The sequence below is a fragment of the Macrobrachium nipponense genome, chromosome 27, assembly GCF_015104395.2.
Source record: "Macrobrachium nipponense isolate FS-2020 chromosome 27, ASM1510439v2, whole genome shotgun sequence".
Lineage (NCBI taxonomy): Eukaryota > Metazoa > Arthropoda > Malacostraca > Decapoda > Palaemonidae > Macrobrachium > Macrobrachium nipponense.
Window position 1 is genome coordinate 60,018,187 of NC_087216.1, and position 16,917 is coordinate 60,035,103.

The following is a 16,917-nucleotide window of genomic DNA, read 5'->3' on the forward strand; positions in this document are numbered from 1 at the left end:
ATATATATAATATATATATATATAGTATATATATATATTATAGTATATATATTATATATATATATATATATATATATATATATATATATATATATATATATATATATATATATAATATATATATATTGAATACAATGCTGCTACCTCAGCTTGAAGCGATATCGTCGGAGGATTGGAAAATGACCCTCTGTGACTGACATATCTCTTCTCAAGCAACTGATGCCCTCATTTCTTTGCACCTCCGAGGCATTTCTCTTCATTACTCTGATTGCATAAAGAGAGACATATCATTGCCAAAATCCTGACTCCAAATGAGTTGAACGAGCTCAGTGCAAAGCTTCTGAATGAAGATGAAATTATTTGCATAATGCATTTTGCTCGTACTGTTATTTTTAATATGCTGCATTTACGTGGAGATGGGAAATGCCGTTTTACATTATTTCTTAAAGATGCTTTTCCACTTTGTAGACATGGTTATGTGAACATTGTTCGAAAACAATTATTCGGAAAAAATTATTCGAACACAGATATTCGAAAAACATTTATTCTAATGGAAAATTGTTAGAATGTTATTCGAAAAGACAATTATAAGAAATGATAATTGTTCGAAATGCAAAATTCCTTATTCAAACAAAAGTGTAACAAGAAAAAAAAAACAAATACGCAAAAGAAAATTATTTGAAATAAAAAATATCTATTGAAATATATTCTTGATAAAATAAAATTTACTTATAAAAGCAAGTTATGTGCTACTGCGCGCAAATTCTCTACTGCTGAATACTTGTCAAAGGTTGCCACTAATGTCTTTAGCCTTTCATTGAAGTGACGGTATTTCTTGGAACTCTTCATAGTTTGCCTCCCTGCTTTTACTTTTACAATATAAATGTCTTGCAAATCCCGCTCTCTTTTTAGAGCCTTTAGGAACTACCATATTGTTGGATGATGCAATGACACTTGCTGTAAAATATCTCTGAGCCATCATCCTTCAAGTGCGCTGCTGTCAGTCCTAGGCAAATCAGTATTGACTCTCTCAAAACAAGACCACATACTTATTTCAAGCATAGGACTACGTCCTAATCTAGATTATATAAGGCGTGACCAGACCTCCAGCGTAATCGGGACGTGTGCAAGATTTTCCCTTGAAGCATAAGTTTTAAACATTACATTCCCAACTTTTAACGTAAATTAAAACGTGCTAAAATCTTACGGTCAAATAGAGCCTTGTTTCACCAACGAAAATTAGAAGAAATATATTCTATTAGAAATCATTTTTATGTACTATTTAACATGCTCGTTATTTATTTTTTACATTTTCATACTAATAAATAAATCATGAATATTCCATCCTAAAATTCCTGTATCTTTAACTCAACGCGAAATACCTTTTTCAGACCCTTTTAGTCTCTCCCATAGACCTTTCTTACTAGCCCCACAAGAACAACAACAACAACAACAACATCAACAAAGTAGCTTGTAGGCTTACTCCCCGAGTAAGCGAAAAATATTTATTAAAGGTCATTGTGACTTAATTCGATAAACGAGAAGGAAAATCTATAAACTACGAAAAAATAAAAAAATTGACACTGGTCAGTGATGTCGCTTACTTGCATTAGTTTTAGAACAGGGAGCTAGTAACATATACGACTGAAGTAACAGAAAATTAATTATGGAATGAAAATAACGAGAGAAAGTAAATATGTTCTGTAAGGTTTATTTGTGGGTGTTGGAGGAATGAAAGTGAGAGAGGGAGTAATAATCTTCCGAAAAATCTAACGATTAAGAAACATGATAAAATATGTTGGTATGGGATTATTTTTTCTTAATGCAGCAGGAAAGAAAAAAGAGAAAGAGAAAATAAGAGAGAGAAAGAGCGTTTAGGAGAAAGAGTAAATACGAGAAAGAGAGGATAAGAGTGAATAAGAGAGAGAGAGAAACAGAGAAGCAGAGTATAAGAGAGAATAATAGAAAGAGAAAATAAGAGAGGAGAGATTTAGAGGGGAGGCGAGAATAAGAAAGAAGTGTAGAATAAGAAAGAGAGAGGGGCAGAGAATAAGAGGGCGAAAGAGAAAAGGCGTGAGAGTGTGAGACGGTGTTGAAACTGTCATGGAAAAGCCCCCATTGATAAACCTTTCCAGAAGACCTTCAATTCCAGCCGGATTTTTCATTGCGTTTTCTTTCCTGGCCTTCCGGTCGCCTTTTTTTCTTCTTTCTCTCTTTTTTTTCTTCGTATTTCATCGGGCGGGTTAGAGCAACATCGACCGCGATATAATAGTGGCCGGGGGAGTAATGAGGTCGAGATTTTAAACGAGTAGACGGAGGGGGCATGAGTGTGAGAGCCGAGAGAAAGAGAAATGAGGGCAGGGAATAGAAGTCACAGAGAGAGAGAGAGAGAGAGAGAGAGAGAGAGAGAGAGAGCGAGAGCGAGAGAGGAACTAGTTCTGGATGATCTGTATGGAAGGAAGATAGGGTATATCAGTACGGGGAAGGTATTGAAGAATGACAATTGGCGAAGGTAAGAAACGCTTCACTACATAGGACCACATAATCTCGGGTCTGATAGCAGGAACCATTGCGAGTGAATTTATTTCATTTATTTTTTTTTTAAATGACCGAGATCTCTTCTTTCCGAATTTCCCTTTACCTCTTACTTCATCCTAATGAACACCGTAATATTCTTTGGGAGCTTGACTTTCAAGTCAGTGGCGTTTGTTCCACATGGTTAGGGTTCATCTTCTGAATAATAATAATAATAATAATAATAATAATAATAATAATAATAATAATAATAATAATAATAAACAGAAGAGACAGCATGCACATAAGCCAGGAGAGTCTGACATCTTGTGTCATATTCGTCTCCTCGAGAATCAAAGGCTGGAATGCTCGCTTTTGTGGCGAATACCTCACGCTGTCTGTCTAGATATATATATATACATGTACATATATACGAAACTTTTATTTGACCGATGCCTTTTCAGGACGTGGCTTCGAGTCCGAGGGCCCTTTTGTAAGTGAAGTAGGCTTAATGATGGCTCCTCCTGAGAGAGCCAGGGTCTTTGGGGCTCCTTTGTAATGGAGGATGAGGACAATGGCTCTCGAGTTTGACCTCGGGGTGATAGACATCCCTTCTGTTCGGCCACTTGGCAGCTCAGGAAGTGGCGCCTGGTGGGTACGCTGCCGGCAGCTTCTGGGACTCTGGGGCCACTCTAGGATCAAGGTCAACAGACCCGTTAAATATTAGGTCGCATATCCGAGGGTGTGCGCCGACGAGGATCCGTCCGTCCTCTCAGTGCGATAATCGTCAGGAGCCTTTTCCACGTGGTTGGGGTAAAGCCGCATTTTTTTTTTTTCTTTTTCAATATTTCATGCAAGGTTTCCAAGGACATCCGATATTTTTCATTATTACCTCTCTGTTTCTCTCTGTCTCTCTCAAATTATATATATATATATATATATATATATATATATATATATATATATATATATATAGTATATATATATATATATATATATAATATATATATATATATATATATATATATATATATATATATATATATATATATATATATATATATATATATATATATATATATATATATATGTATATATATAATGTGTGTGTGTGTGTGTGTGTGTGTGTGTGTTTGTAAGAAAAGGTCTTCGAATGCACAATGGGAATATGGGGCCAACTCCTTTTCTGCGAATTATTTATAAATTTCGGCTGCCAATAAAAGTTTTGGTTGATGCTAGGAAGATGAGCTGTTTGCGTAATAATATACTTGAAGTAGGAAGAAATGAAAAGTTGAGAAACGCCAATAAAGGTAGAAGTGAAGAAAAAGAGGGAACAGTGGGGTTTTTGGATGGAGAGAATGGAGGGTGATTTACTAGGGATAAGTTTATGGAAAACTTAGAAACTGGTGAATATATGGAGAGGAAGAGAGGTTGCACTAAAAGTACCAAATAATCATGTGCTTGAAGGAACTAACGTCAAGAAAATTCCTTGGAGAGAGAGAGAGAGGCGCGAGAGAGAGAGAGAGAGAGAGAGAGAGAGAGTGATTACAGGGCCCGGTCGCCATTAGGCTGGAGCCCTCCGGGAAGACGGTAAGAGGCCCTCGGTAATTCTTCGATTAATGTGAAGCCGAGCTGCAGGCTATGAAATCTCTCGACTTCAATACCAGATGTTCATTACTCAGGAATGAAAATATTACGTTTTAGTTTCTCATTCCTCTCTCTCTCTCTCTCTCTCTCTCTATTATACAAACGCGCACACACACACACACACACACACACACACACACACACACACACACACACACACATATATATATATATATATATATATATATTATATATATTATATATATATATATATATATTATATATAGAATCTACTGGTCACTTTTTACCAGATACCTATGTAAATGAAATAGCCATAGGTCGGCAACGTGACCTCGTTGTGATTATGGTAACCCGGGTTCTTTTCCAACTACCGGTATCGGTAAACGGACATCATGATTTCTTTCATAATTCTTTGAAGTGGGATCTCGAGGCTTTGTAGTGACAAGCGTATCCAAAAAATAGCGAAGAATTTGACAAGTTAAGAGGGCATTGTGGCTATTACATTTACATATGTATCTGGTAAAAGTAACCACTAGACTCTACATATATATAGAATATACATAAAGTTTCTTTTTACTTTATGAGATCTAGGCTGCCATGGCAAGTACTGGAGCAGTCTGGCCTTTATCATGTAAGATTGTGAAAAGTGAGTGGTTGGAGAGCAAGGTAAAGGGATATTATAAAAAAATTAAACGAGATTAAGTGCATGGATCTAAAGATTGCACTACTAGTTAAGATTGTTTTAACAACAAGAATGGAAAAATGGTACCGGAGCGGAGGTTAAGTAAAAGCTTTGATTGTCTCCCGCAGTGGGTTCGGTCAAGCTCCGACAATCCTACCACTCTTGAAGACACGAGTTCAAACCCTTCTTGAGAAATGAATTTCAAACCTCTTATTCAAATCATGTAGCGCGTTCATCTTAGAATATGTAAATAAGCACATGATTCCCAATATGAAAAGGAAGGAAAAATTATGACTTATCAGTCATGGTGAATAATTTTTTTTCCTTCCGTTTTCATGTTTTGAATAACTTTCATATTGCAAACCATACAGGAATAATTATAGCGTTTGTCTAAAAATATGGAAAGAAGTGGGTTATTCACAATATGAATAAAGGAAAAACTTATTCATTAGTCATGAATAATGATTTTTTTCGATTTTCATTTTGTGGAAAATTTGCATGTGTTAGACATCACAAAATAAAGTTTATGAATGAAAATATTTTGCTTTTGCGAAGCGGTCGTGATATCTTATGTTACCAATAAATGCTGTTTTCATCACTGCGTTAAACGATGCGTCAAGTTTGAGACGAAGAAAAAACTTCAATTATAAATATGTCTTTATTGGGGGCAGAAGAATACTGTATTGCTTAATAAGGCTACATGTTGTCTGTTATGAGTGGTATTCCTACCATAGGTGTCACTTTTCCTTGCATATGGTTGCAAACACTTCAATAATCCATTTCGTCTTTTGCCTTCCAGGTCGAGTTTCGTGGAATATACAAAATTCCCCGGAATGACTCTGAGAATATGGATGACCTTCATCTCTTTGGCGGCGCTGTGGCAGACGAGCTGCGCTTATCAGAACGAACCAGGTAATTAAAAGCTCTCATTCCCACTCAGTCTTCTTGTCCAATTATTGAAGAAGATTTTTAATAGAAGGGAGTGAACTTGTATGTTTTTCTTAATTCAACATTAATAGTTTAAACTAAGTTCACTCTTTAGATCACTCACGAATTGATAATGATGCAGTTGTTGTGTTACTCTCCTATATAGATACATATTTATGACATATATATATATATATATATATATATATATATATATATATATATATATATATATATATATATATATACATACATATATATATATATAATCAGAATAACTTAATGAAAGATTTTTTGCTGTATAATTTGTATTACATCTTGTCTATGATTAAAAGTATCATTTTCCATAAATTCTTTCAACATTAATTCTATTATTAATTCGTTTTTTAAACCTCCGTCTAATTACTTCTTTATTTTTCTGCTTTGATCATCTTGTTTCTCGGTATTTTTCGCTTCCCTTCCTCTACCCCTTTCCTTATCTTCGCTCGAGCTCTTGTCAACAATCCTTCACAGCCACGAGCCAACCCTCTTCATGACATAGAGCCATCAAATTTGTCTTTTGTTGTCATAATCTCTTGTGTCAACTCGCTCCTTCGTCTCTCATCATCTCGAGTGGGGGACTGCTATGTAACCTGATCTGACTGTTTTTGTTCTACTCCTCTTAGGTCACCATAAGTCCTCTCTACTTATAATCCAATGTTTTCGCCTCTTTTCTCAGATGGGTCCTACTCGTCTCTATTTTTTCAGCTTCAGTTCAGTTCACTGACAGCACATTTGAACTGTTTTTTGTTGCTCTATAATTATTGTTTTCTGAATGTTTAATCTTTATTAGTTCAACATTTCTGGAATGGACGACATAATAGGGCTTTTTAAACTGTATTAGTTCTACAGTTCTGGAATGAGCTAGATAACAGGGCTTTGTGTCCGAATGAACGAAAGTACAATGGGCTACTTGTGTCAAGGCTGCTCCAAATGCACGAAATTATAATGCTGTTACATTGGACTTATAGACAATTCTAAGTAGATTTTCATAAATGTTATATTTCTTAAGTAAAGTTTTACTGTGCATGGCAAGAGCAGAGTTAAAAGTTAAATTTGTCAATACAACAAAGGTTAGACGGTCGAATTGTATTGCTGTTTCTACATTAACTTAAATGCACACCAACAATCCAGTTTCCCTACAAAAGTTACATTTTTTTTTTTTTTTTTGCCAAAAAGCCTTGGAATGAAATGATTTTCAAAAACTATCTTGATTCAATGGTTTATTATGAAAATGCCCAGTTATACTAAGGTTTAATTATTACACATACCTTAATTACGAATATTCACTATCTATGAAAAACAAATATGTGGAGTTATCAAAGCTTTCTCTATATCATAAATCATCACCACTGTATCCTCATATATGATATATATTACATCCCCATACAAGATATAAATTAGTTTTTTGGAAGTAATAGATAATAGACAAACAATGTTGTGTGTGAACTGTATGCGAATGCTTCAATTCTAAGACCTGCCATTTTCCTTCCCAGCCTTCGCCGAAGGGACAGAGAACCCACAGCGGATGTGGGACCCGGAGAAGGGCAACATTTTGGGCCAGAGAGGCATAGTGGTGGCCAGTCTAGAAAACGTCACAGTGACCAACCAGACGGCGCAGATTGGCTCAACCACCTTCTTGCACTGCCATGTCAGAAATATGGCAGATAAGCAGGTTTGTCAAGTGGAAGTGTTGTACTTACCAGTAGTCATTTTTCTTACTCTTCCTAAACTTAAGATGACTCTCGCAAGGCTGATTTTCTCATTTTCTAACAATGATTTAATGACACGTTTCCTTAATGACACGTTTCCTTGTTGCAGGAAAAGGAAAGTCTCGTCGTCTCCTGTGGTCATTGAAAAATTCCCGCTGGAAATGCTGTGTTCTATTATTTTATTACGAACTTTCTTATTACAACTGATAGCAAAAATGTGTTGGGAAAGAATGTAGAATGTTATTACATATAAATTTAGGATATTTTAAATGTTTAATGAAATGTATATATGGTATATTATATATATATATATAGTATATATATATATATATATATATATGATATATATGTATATGTATATGTAATTATATATATATATATATATATATATATATCTATATATATATATATATATATATATATATATATTATATATCTATATATATATATATATATATATATATAATATATATATATATATATATATATATATATTATTATATATATATATATATATATATAATATATATATATATATATATATATATATATATATGATATATCTATATATATATATATATATATATATATATATATATATATATATATATATATAATATATATATATATATATGTTCTCTTCGAATCGAATCTGGTGGGCTTTTGGTAGAAATAACATCCCTAAGCAAGGCACCCTTATCCTAAATGGAATGAACAATTCAAAATAATAGCAAACTGTTGGTTATAGACACAATCAGCAATATTTTAGATTTATGGGACTTTAAATGGTTATAAAATGATGAGAAATCCCTTAGGTCATCAGGTAGATGAAAAAACGTCAATGTTAGTGAAATGGATTACCCGAACTTTCCCTGAGGCATTCTTTAGGTTGTCATGTAGAAGAAGAAATGTAAATAAAGTGCATAAAAGGATATTCAAAATTCCATTCATCATCTTTGAAAGTAGAGGTTAGCGTTTATTCTAAAATGTGTACGATTCTTTCCCCTCCAAGCAAAAAATGACTCCGTCTCCCATCCCGTGACAATACACGTAAACATTACAGCTACATTTCCCCTGAAACTTTCTAATCGTAGGGACGAGTCTTAGGAATGAGTCTCAGGGACACTCTTTTGCAGGTGACTAGTCAGTCTGCTTCAAAAGGTGATGGTGATGAGTCCCAGGAAGAATTATTCAAGGTTTGTGCTACGCCCGGTTCACTGTTCGTATCGATGTATCCAAGTATAGCACCAAACATACCACTATTGGGTGTCTTCTATGTCTTGCGATTCTATTTACCATGTTTCTTGTCCGTCCTCCAGTTGTGTTTAGTGAGTGATTTTTATCCTGTTCATTGGGCTAGCAGTTACCATCCTTATAAAATTAATTTATTTCGATAGTTTCCACAATGTGCTTCCAACTGTTTTTTTTTTATCATTATTATTATTATTTGGCGCAGATGTTCGTAATATGGCTGTCATTTTCCGTTCCCCTTTCATAATTTTGGTTTCGTAATCCCCGGTCCCATCGTAGTACTTGGCGCGGGTATTTTTGTTTAAACCTTACCTAACACGCAACTTTTTGACGTTTAGCATGCTGATAAGGCTTATTGCACAGTGCAAAAAGGATTTGCCTGAGGAACTAACGATCAGAAGATTTAGAGCTGTCACCCAAATTTCCTTTATAGCAGTCACTCTTGTTATTCAGAAATGTACAAACATTCGACCATGCTTATTGGCTACCTAGTGTTCATGATGGCCCCACCAAGAGGACAATGTTCAAACAGGGTAATTGTATTATTATTATTATTATTATTATTATTATTATTATTATTATTATTATTATTATTATTATTATTATACAATAAGACTTTCTTTAAAGCGAATTTCGTTGAAATGAGTAACTCACTTGTGTCTCTGAATAAAAATAACGAGAAACGGAATAGTTTGAATGATTCGACAATTGTAAAATGAATATACTGAAAACCTCAATTCAAAAACATCGGGTTGGTATTGCACCTATCAGATGACACAGTCATTAGTTATTTTACCCAAACAGGAGATTAATTAGGAAACACAAGACGCCTTTTCACGTTTATCATCGGGTTTAACAGGATGATAACTATGTAAATTGATATCAGTCTGGAAGTACTTCATTATGCAAACTAATATTGGCCTGGAGGTACTGCAATATGGAACCTCCGTTCGTCACAGGGGCTTATTACAGTGTTGTTTACGTATGACATGAGCATCATTCGCTTCGTCAAAACTGAACGAAGAAAGACACTGTGTCTTCACCCTTCACATGTTAATGTCCATGTTCTTCACATGTCTCGCACAAATACACATTGAACATCATCTGTGATTCAGTTACATTACCTTTCACATCTTTTATTTTTCGGGAAAGTTTTTAACATTATGCCATGATTCAAATATAAAAAGCACTGTCTCTGGAGAACAGGGCATGACAACAAAAATATGAGGAGGCCTTGTCTGAAATCGATTCTCTTATGTCCATGTAATGCACCATCTATAGGATTTGGCAGCTGATGATTAGGAGGATATTTAAGACATTTCGTATGTATTTATTAACAAAAGGGTGTTCAACTTTGTATACGTGCAAGTTGATAATCATCATCTGAATGACTCTTTACTTTTGACAATTTTACAGGTTTGAAGAGAGAGAGAGAGAGAGAGAGAGAGAGAGAGATGAGAGAGAGAGAGAGAGAGAGAGAGAGGAGTTTATGAGTTGTCATTCAGTTTTCCTTGGCAGCGCCGGGTTGGTGAGCTAATATATATATATATATATATATATATATATATATATAATATATATATATATATATATATATATATATATATATATATATATATATATATAGATATTTACAACGAAGAAGGACTATACATGTATAGAGTAGAAGTCAAACAAAAGAAGAATGAAAGATTTTTTTCATTTCGAAATAGTGTGCACTCCTTTTAGAAGACTAATGGTTGTGCTAATGTACATAAAACATTATAAAGAGTTTCTTAGCGTTTAAGGGATAAGGACTTCTTTAGGTTCCTACTAATCAGAGAAGGAGAGTGTGTTCAGGTTAGGATCTTATCCGATTTTCATGACAACTGTGACAGATATTTATAAGTGTGCGTGTCAGTATCGTTTTACTGTGCGTCATATAACGTGTTGGTTTTCGTAACAATGAATTGTGGAAGGGCACCTCTAAAGATGAATTCACCAGCAAACACTGAATTCACTACAACAAAGTCAAGAGCCTTTCTTACAGATTTTTCCATTCCAAGTAACAATGTAAACGAATACGTCCGCTTTGCCCCAGAGCAAAGTAGAGTTGCAGTCATAGAATAAATTCTCTTTTTCTCTTTGCTGACCAACAGGTCTCCTGGATCCGAAGGCGCGACTACAACGTCCTGTCTTCCGGTCTCCTAACGTACAGCCGTGACCAGCGCTTCAGCGTCGTCAGGCCCGAGGATTCGGACGACTGGGCCCTTCAGATCAAGTTCGTCCAGGAGAGAGACGAAGGTGCTTATGAGTGCCAGGTGAGAGAGAACAAGAGTATGCAAACCAGTTGTTCATTCCTTTTCTAATTTTATGCTATTTTCAGCTGTCGGGGTTTGTAGGTTTGTAGCATAAAGGTCCACAGAAGTTCAAGGTTGGTAGGTTGTAGTCTAAAGGTTCACAGAACGTCTCAGTTGGTAGGATGTAGTCTAAAGATCCATCGTAGTTCTCGGTTGGTGAGTGGTAATTTAAAGGTCCACAGATCTTCTCAGTGGTAAGTTGTAGTTTGAAGCTGGGGGTGCTAGTTTAAATTTCACAGAACTTTCGGTTTGTAAGTTGTAGTATAAAAATTACCACAGTAGTTCTCGGTTGTCAGGTTTTTGTTTAAAGGTCTACAGAGAACTTTTTGGTTGGTAGGTTCTAATTTTAAAGTCCACATAACCTCTCGATTGGTAGGTTCTAGTTTAAAGGTCCACAGAACTTCTCGGTTGGTAGGTTCTAGTTTAAAAGTTCACAGTAGTTCTTGGTTGGTTGGTTCTAGTTTAGTGGTCCACAGAACTTCTCGTTTGGTAGGTTCTAGTTTAAAGGTCCACAGAATTCCTCAGATGGTAGGTTCCAGTTTAAAGGTCCACAGAACTTCTCGGTTGGTAGTTTGTAGTCTAAAGGTCCACAGCAGTTCTGTAACTTACTGCAACGCATTGTCATTGATTAACGGTCGCATTTTTACCATGAAGGACGTTGATAGTGAGTCGTCTAACCCAAACAACAATGGTTTTTTTATGAAGGTGAAAAAATAAGTTCTGCGTTTTTACGCGTTCAGTTTGTTGAATTTAAATTGCCAGTTTGGTTTGGTTGCACAGATAGTGTGCTTAAACGAAGGAAATATAATTTTATGTCATTTACTGATTTTTATGATTCAATTCTTTACACTCCAAAGGATAAGAATTTTTTTTATAAAAATAAACATTCAAATATATTGTTATGAAACCCAAATGAATAAAATTCATTAAATATAACTGTTTGCAGACACTGGTGTTTTTATAGTGATATATAATATGAAAACTACATATATGTATGTGTGTGTGTGTGTGGAGAGAGAGAGAGAGAGAGAGAGAGAGAGAGAGAGAGAGAGGAGAGAGAGATTGCTTAAAATGTCTGCAAGTTTCTGTCAAAAGGTTTTGTTGAGTAGACTTGCCATTCTAATAGCGTGCAGAAACTCCACAAACTTTTGAAATACTACGGCTTCAGCAATGGATCAGCCCTTGAGGGCAATTTTGCAAAGCCCAATTCCAAGGAGAGAACATAAAACCATATATCCACGAGAAACTTCTGAAAGTGCACCATCTACTCAAAACATTAACCCCAAAATATCAACCGTTTCTAGACTTCCTGATATGTTAACCTCAAGCTATGGCATACGAAGTAATACAATGAAACTAAGTCGAGAAAGAGTCATTCGCCAAGTTTGGTAATTGTCTGGATATGCGATTTTTTCCACAGAACTCAGGCCGTTTTTAGCATTTGCTACACGACGAAGACCACTATAAAGTGCTTGGTTTTAGAAGTCGAGATAAAATGGGCCGAAGTTTGAGAGTTTCCACGAAAAATTGAGAAAAAGTAAAGGCACTTCAAAGAGTTCTAAAAGGTTTAGGGAATTAAACACGCCAACAACACACACACACGCGCGCGCGCACTGTAAATGTGCGTGAACCAGTGTGTGTTATACGTAGATGTGAAACGTGCGTGTATCATTCTAGAAGTCTTTGAGTTGGTCAAGGAGCATTTCTTCGCTGCACGTTTAATATACTATGTAGCTCTCAGTGCCTTTAAAAAAAACAGACAATGTAAGAATATCTTATCGTAATTTTGCTTATTATGTAGTTCGCTAAAACACACATGGGTTGTCGTTTATATAACGGAGACCAGTCTTTAATAACTAATTATTCACCACTTTACTGGATTATGTAACTGACATGAGAATTAGGCCAAACAACCCAAGGACATTTTGAGTTACTAGAGCAGGGGAATGGAAAGAGAAAAGATGGATGAGAGTATGAGTAACAAGTGATAAGTCCAATGATTTTTAATTATGCATATTTATTAGTCCTTCAGAGCTATGTTTTTCTACTTAACTATAACTCGCATTCAGTCAAACGTCTCTTCTACAAACGGAATGGCAACACACACACACACACACACAGTGAGTAACCCCCAACCTTACAGGCAAACAAAATACTGAAACTTGTCAGCATAAAATTTCCTGGATAAATACCTAACCCATACATATCACCAAATACAGAGAGAGAGAGAGAGAGAGAGAGAGAGAGAGAGAGAGAGAGAGAGAGAGAACAAAACCTATTACAACCAAATTTCCTGGATAGAGAGAGAACCAGAAAACAAAAAACTTGAAATGTCGATCAATTTGGTGGACAGCCATCTAACCCCAACCTCTCCACCCAATGGCCAGGTATCGACGAAGACGGGGAGATACGGCTACCTAGTTAACTTGAAAGTAGTCGTGCCGGAAGCGGTCATTTCCGGCGGTTCCTCAGAGCTGCATGTCCAGTCGGGATCAACCATTTCCTTGCTCTGCATTATTCAAGGGGTAAGTCTCCCCAAACACGCCCCCGCCCCCACTACCACCCCCACCCTCACCCCACTTGTGAAATTCATGAAGGAGAGGGCCTTCATTTTTCTAATAGAGACTTTCTCATTTTCCTCTCTTCATCATCAAAGGCTTTTGTGTATCTTATTAAATATTCTTTTTCATTGATATTCTTCAATATTGTTAAATTTTCAACGTCCTGTTTATCACTGTCATTAGTGAAATTTTATTATTCCAGTTTCGTTCACTTATTTTGGAAATTTAACTCACTTTAAATCATTTACTTAATTTTCATTCTTAAGTATTTAAATTCAAATATCAAAGTAACATTTATGACCGTCGCGTTAAATTAAAAATTATTCAAATTACATGACTGAACTAGAACAGCAATATATAAAAAAAATTGTTGTGCAACAAACTGTACTGAAATATTTTAATTACTAAAACTCCTGTATCAGATTACGTTGCATTATATATATATATATATATATATATATATATATATATATATATTATATATATATATATATATATATATATTTATATATATATATAGTTGGATAGATAAATAGATAGCTATAGGTATGTATGTGTGTATATATATATATATATATATATATATATATATATATATATATATACTATATATATATATATATATATATATATATATATATATATATATATATATATATATATATATATATATATATATATATATATACACACGTACAGACATTTAAATAAGGATGCCTAACACCAACCCACACCTCCTGCCGCAGAGCCTGATCCCGCCGCAGTTCATCTTGTGGTACCACAACGACAACATGATCAACTACGACCAGTCCCGAGGAGGCATCACGGTCACGATGGACGACTCCGACTTCACCTCCTCCAGGCTCACCATCAGCAACGCCAGTTTCAAGGACTCGGGCGTCTACAACTGCAGCACCAGCAACACGAAGCCGTCCTCCGTCAATGTTTACGTGTCTGAAGGTAGGAAGAGAGAGAGAGAGAGAGAGAGAGAGAGCGAGAAGGTGGACTTGATGGGATTAATTTCATTGCCTGTAAGGTTTCATAAGCGTGACTGTTATGCTGTTAAGGGTATCCTGGACGAGGTTACTGAAATAGAAAGTTATTAGGATATATATATATATATATATATATATATATATATATATATATATATATATATATATATATATATATATATACATAAGCATGTACGTGTATATTTATTGTCACCTGACCACAAATAAGGTTAAATATGTAATGCACTCCACCTTGAAAATTACCTGCGACCAAAACGAATCGAAAAACTAATGAGTGAATCTGCCAATTTTCATTCATATGGTATAAGTTATTCACAAGGTATACTGAATCCCATACTAAATATATATATATATATATATATATATATATATATATATATATATATATATAAATGTGTGCGTATATGTCTGTTTGTATGTGTATGTGTGTGTGTGTGTGTAAACCTTGTGATAAATTCAGTCCTGTTGACTGGAAGCGTCCTAGCTTTGCAATATCCAAGACCATGAAGCAATAGGTGGAATGTTCAGGCAAAGCAACAGAATAATATTCATTGCATGAGTGGAAGTTCGGTAATATGCATTCTGCTTGAAGGTGTATTCGAGAGACACCCTTTGCATGTAATACGCAAGTGAGGGTAATAAGATTGGAGAGGAAATTAATCTGCCACGCTCATTATTAGTGTATAATGTATACGTCGCGGAGCTAATATATTTTGGCTTTTATGCATACGTATGTGTTTGTGTTGTGATACTAAATGTATGTATTAGGGTGGTTCATATTATATATATATATATATATATATATATATATATATATATATATATATATATATATATATATATATATTTGTGTGTGTGTGTGTGTGTGTGTTTGTGTGCCGTGTGCGTGTGTGTGTTTCATCATTTATTTATGTTTACTATTGAATTTTAGGAAGTAATGAAAGGAATATCCTATATAGACTGGGTGTAATTTCCAATATGCATGTATATATATATATATATATATTATATATATATATATATATATATATATATATATATATATATATATATATATATATATATATATTATATATTTCAAAGAAGTGGCTTTATAAGAGAGAGAGACAGGAATTATATAGTTAACTATGTATTGTCATATTCCGTTTTCAATTCTCTGTGAAATAAAATATTTTTAAATATATTATGTGCAAAATCGACAAATCTGGCTTCATTCATTAAAAGTTTAGATACATGACATATAAGTTAATGAATGTTCCATTCAGAACAACTTTATATATAAAGTATTTTTCATTGGAATTTTTTTCAAAAATAATGCACAAAAATATAAATAGAAAAAAATTGTTATTCACTAATTTAATTTACAGTAGAAGTAGTGATTGAGCGAATAAAAATAATTTGATGCCACACAGCCACAAATCTTTCCTTGTAGCGCACAGAAAAAATTCAGTGATAAAATTTATATTTTCTACTGTACTGTTGTACAGCTGACAGTAAATATCCAGTGCCGATACCACTTTAACCAATGGTGGGTCCTGAGGTATGGGCTCCCACCAATCATCTTCGTTGCCTCTGCTGTCCATATTTACCGCAAGACCCATGTACATTATATATATATATATATATATATATATATATATATATATATATATATATATATATATATATATATATATACATACATATATGTGTGTATGTATGTATGAGTGTATATTTATAAATCTGTCTTTTCTTTCGCCAGGTGACAAGACAGCAGCAATCCAGCGACTGGGCTCAGGAAGCGGTGGAAATCTGCTCCATGGAGTCACCTCTTTCTTCTCCCTCCTCCTGACTTTGCAACTCCTACTGGCTCTGTGCAACCTCATCGTCATTACAGGCACCTGATCCTACTGAGGATAATCTCAAAAAAAAAAAAAAATACTGGAATTGTAATACTTTTGCCATGATGCCCAACCCTTTACACTACCACCCCCCCCCCCCCTTACAAAAAAAAACGCTCCAGTTCTCCCCTTGACCCTCCCCGCCCCCAGCGTTCTCCTACAACGTCCCCAAATCCCCTCCCTCCCCTCACCAGACTCCCTCCCTCCCCACTCCCTCCCTCCCACCCACACTCCCTCCTCCCCTTCCTCCCTCATTCCCGGACGAAGCGAGACTCCTCTCCAGTATTCTGGTAGATAATAAATGTGACTGCAGGAAAAGAGTGGTTGTTATCTTGTTCTGAACCGCTCTTTGAATGCTGCTGTTGACGTTCCTGAAAACATACAGAGA

General features: G+C 34.9%; 1 protein-coding gene across 2 annotated transcripts in view; it reads left to right on the forward strand.

Annotated features, from left to right (window-relative positions):
• LOC135201060 (zwei Ig domain protein zig-8-like) overlaps positions 1–16,632 on the forward strand; it is a 94,688-nt gene extending 78,056 nt beyond the window's left edge. Inside the window, exons 2-8 of one of the 2 annotated variants that reach the window (XM_064229925.1) lie at positions 5,604–5,716; positions 7,267–7,445; positions 8,619–8,678; positions 10,872–11,033; positions 13,460–13,597; positions 14,380–14,593; positions 16,391–16,632. In XM_064229925.1, the coding sequence (XP_064085995.1) occupies positions 5,604–5,716; positions 7,267–7,445; positions 8,619–8,678; positions 10,872–11,033; positions 13,460–13,597; positions 14,380–14,593; positions 16,391–16,533 (1,009 nt within the window). In that variant the 3' untranslated portion in view covers positions 16,534–16,632. The remainder of the gene's footprint in view (positions 1–5,603; positions 5,717–7,266; positions 7,446–8,618; positions 8,679–10,871; positions 11,034–13,459; positions 13,598–14,379; positions 14,594–16,390) is intronic. The other variant, XM_064229926.1, reaches the window with a different exon arrangement.
• The last annotated feature ends 285 nt before the right edge of the window (positions 16,633–16,917 follow it).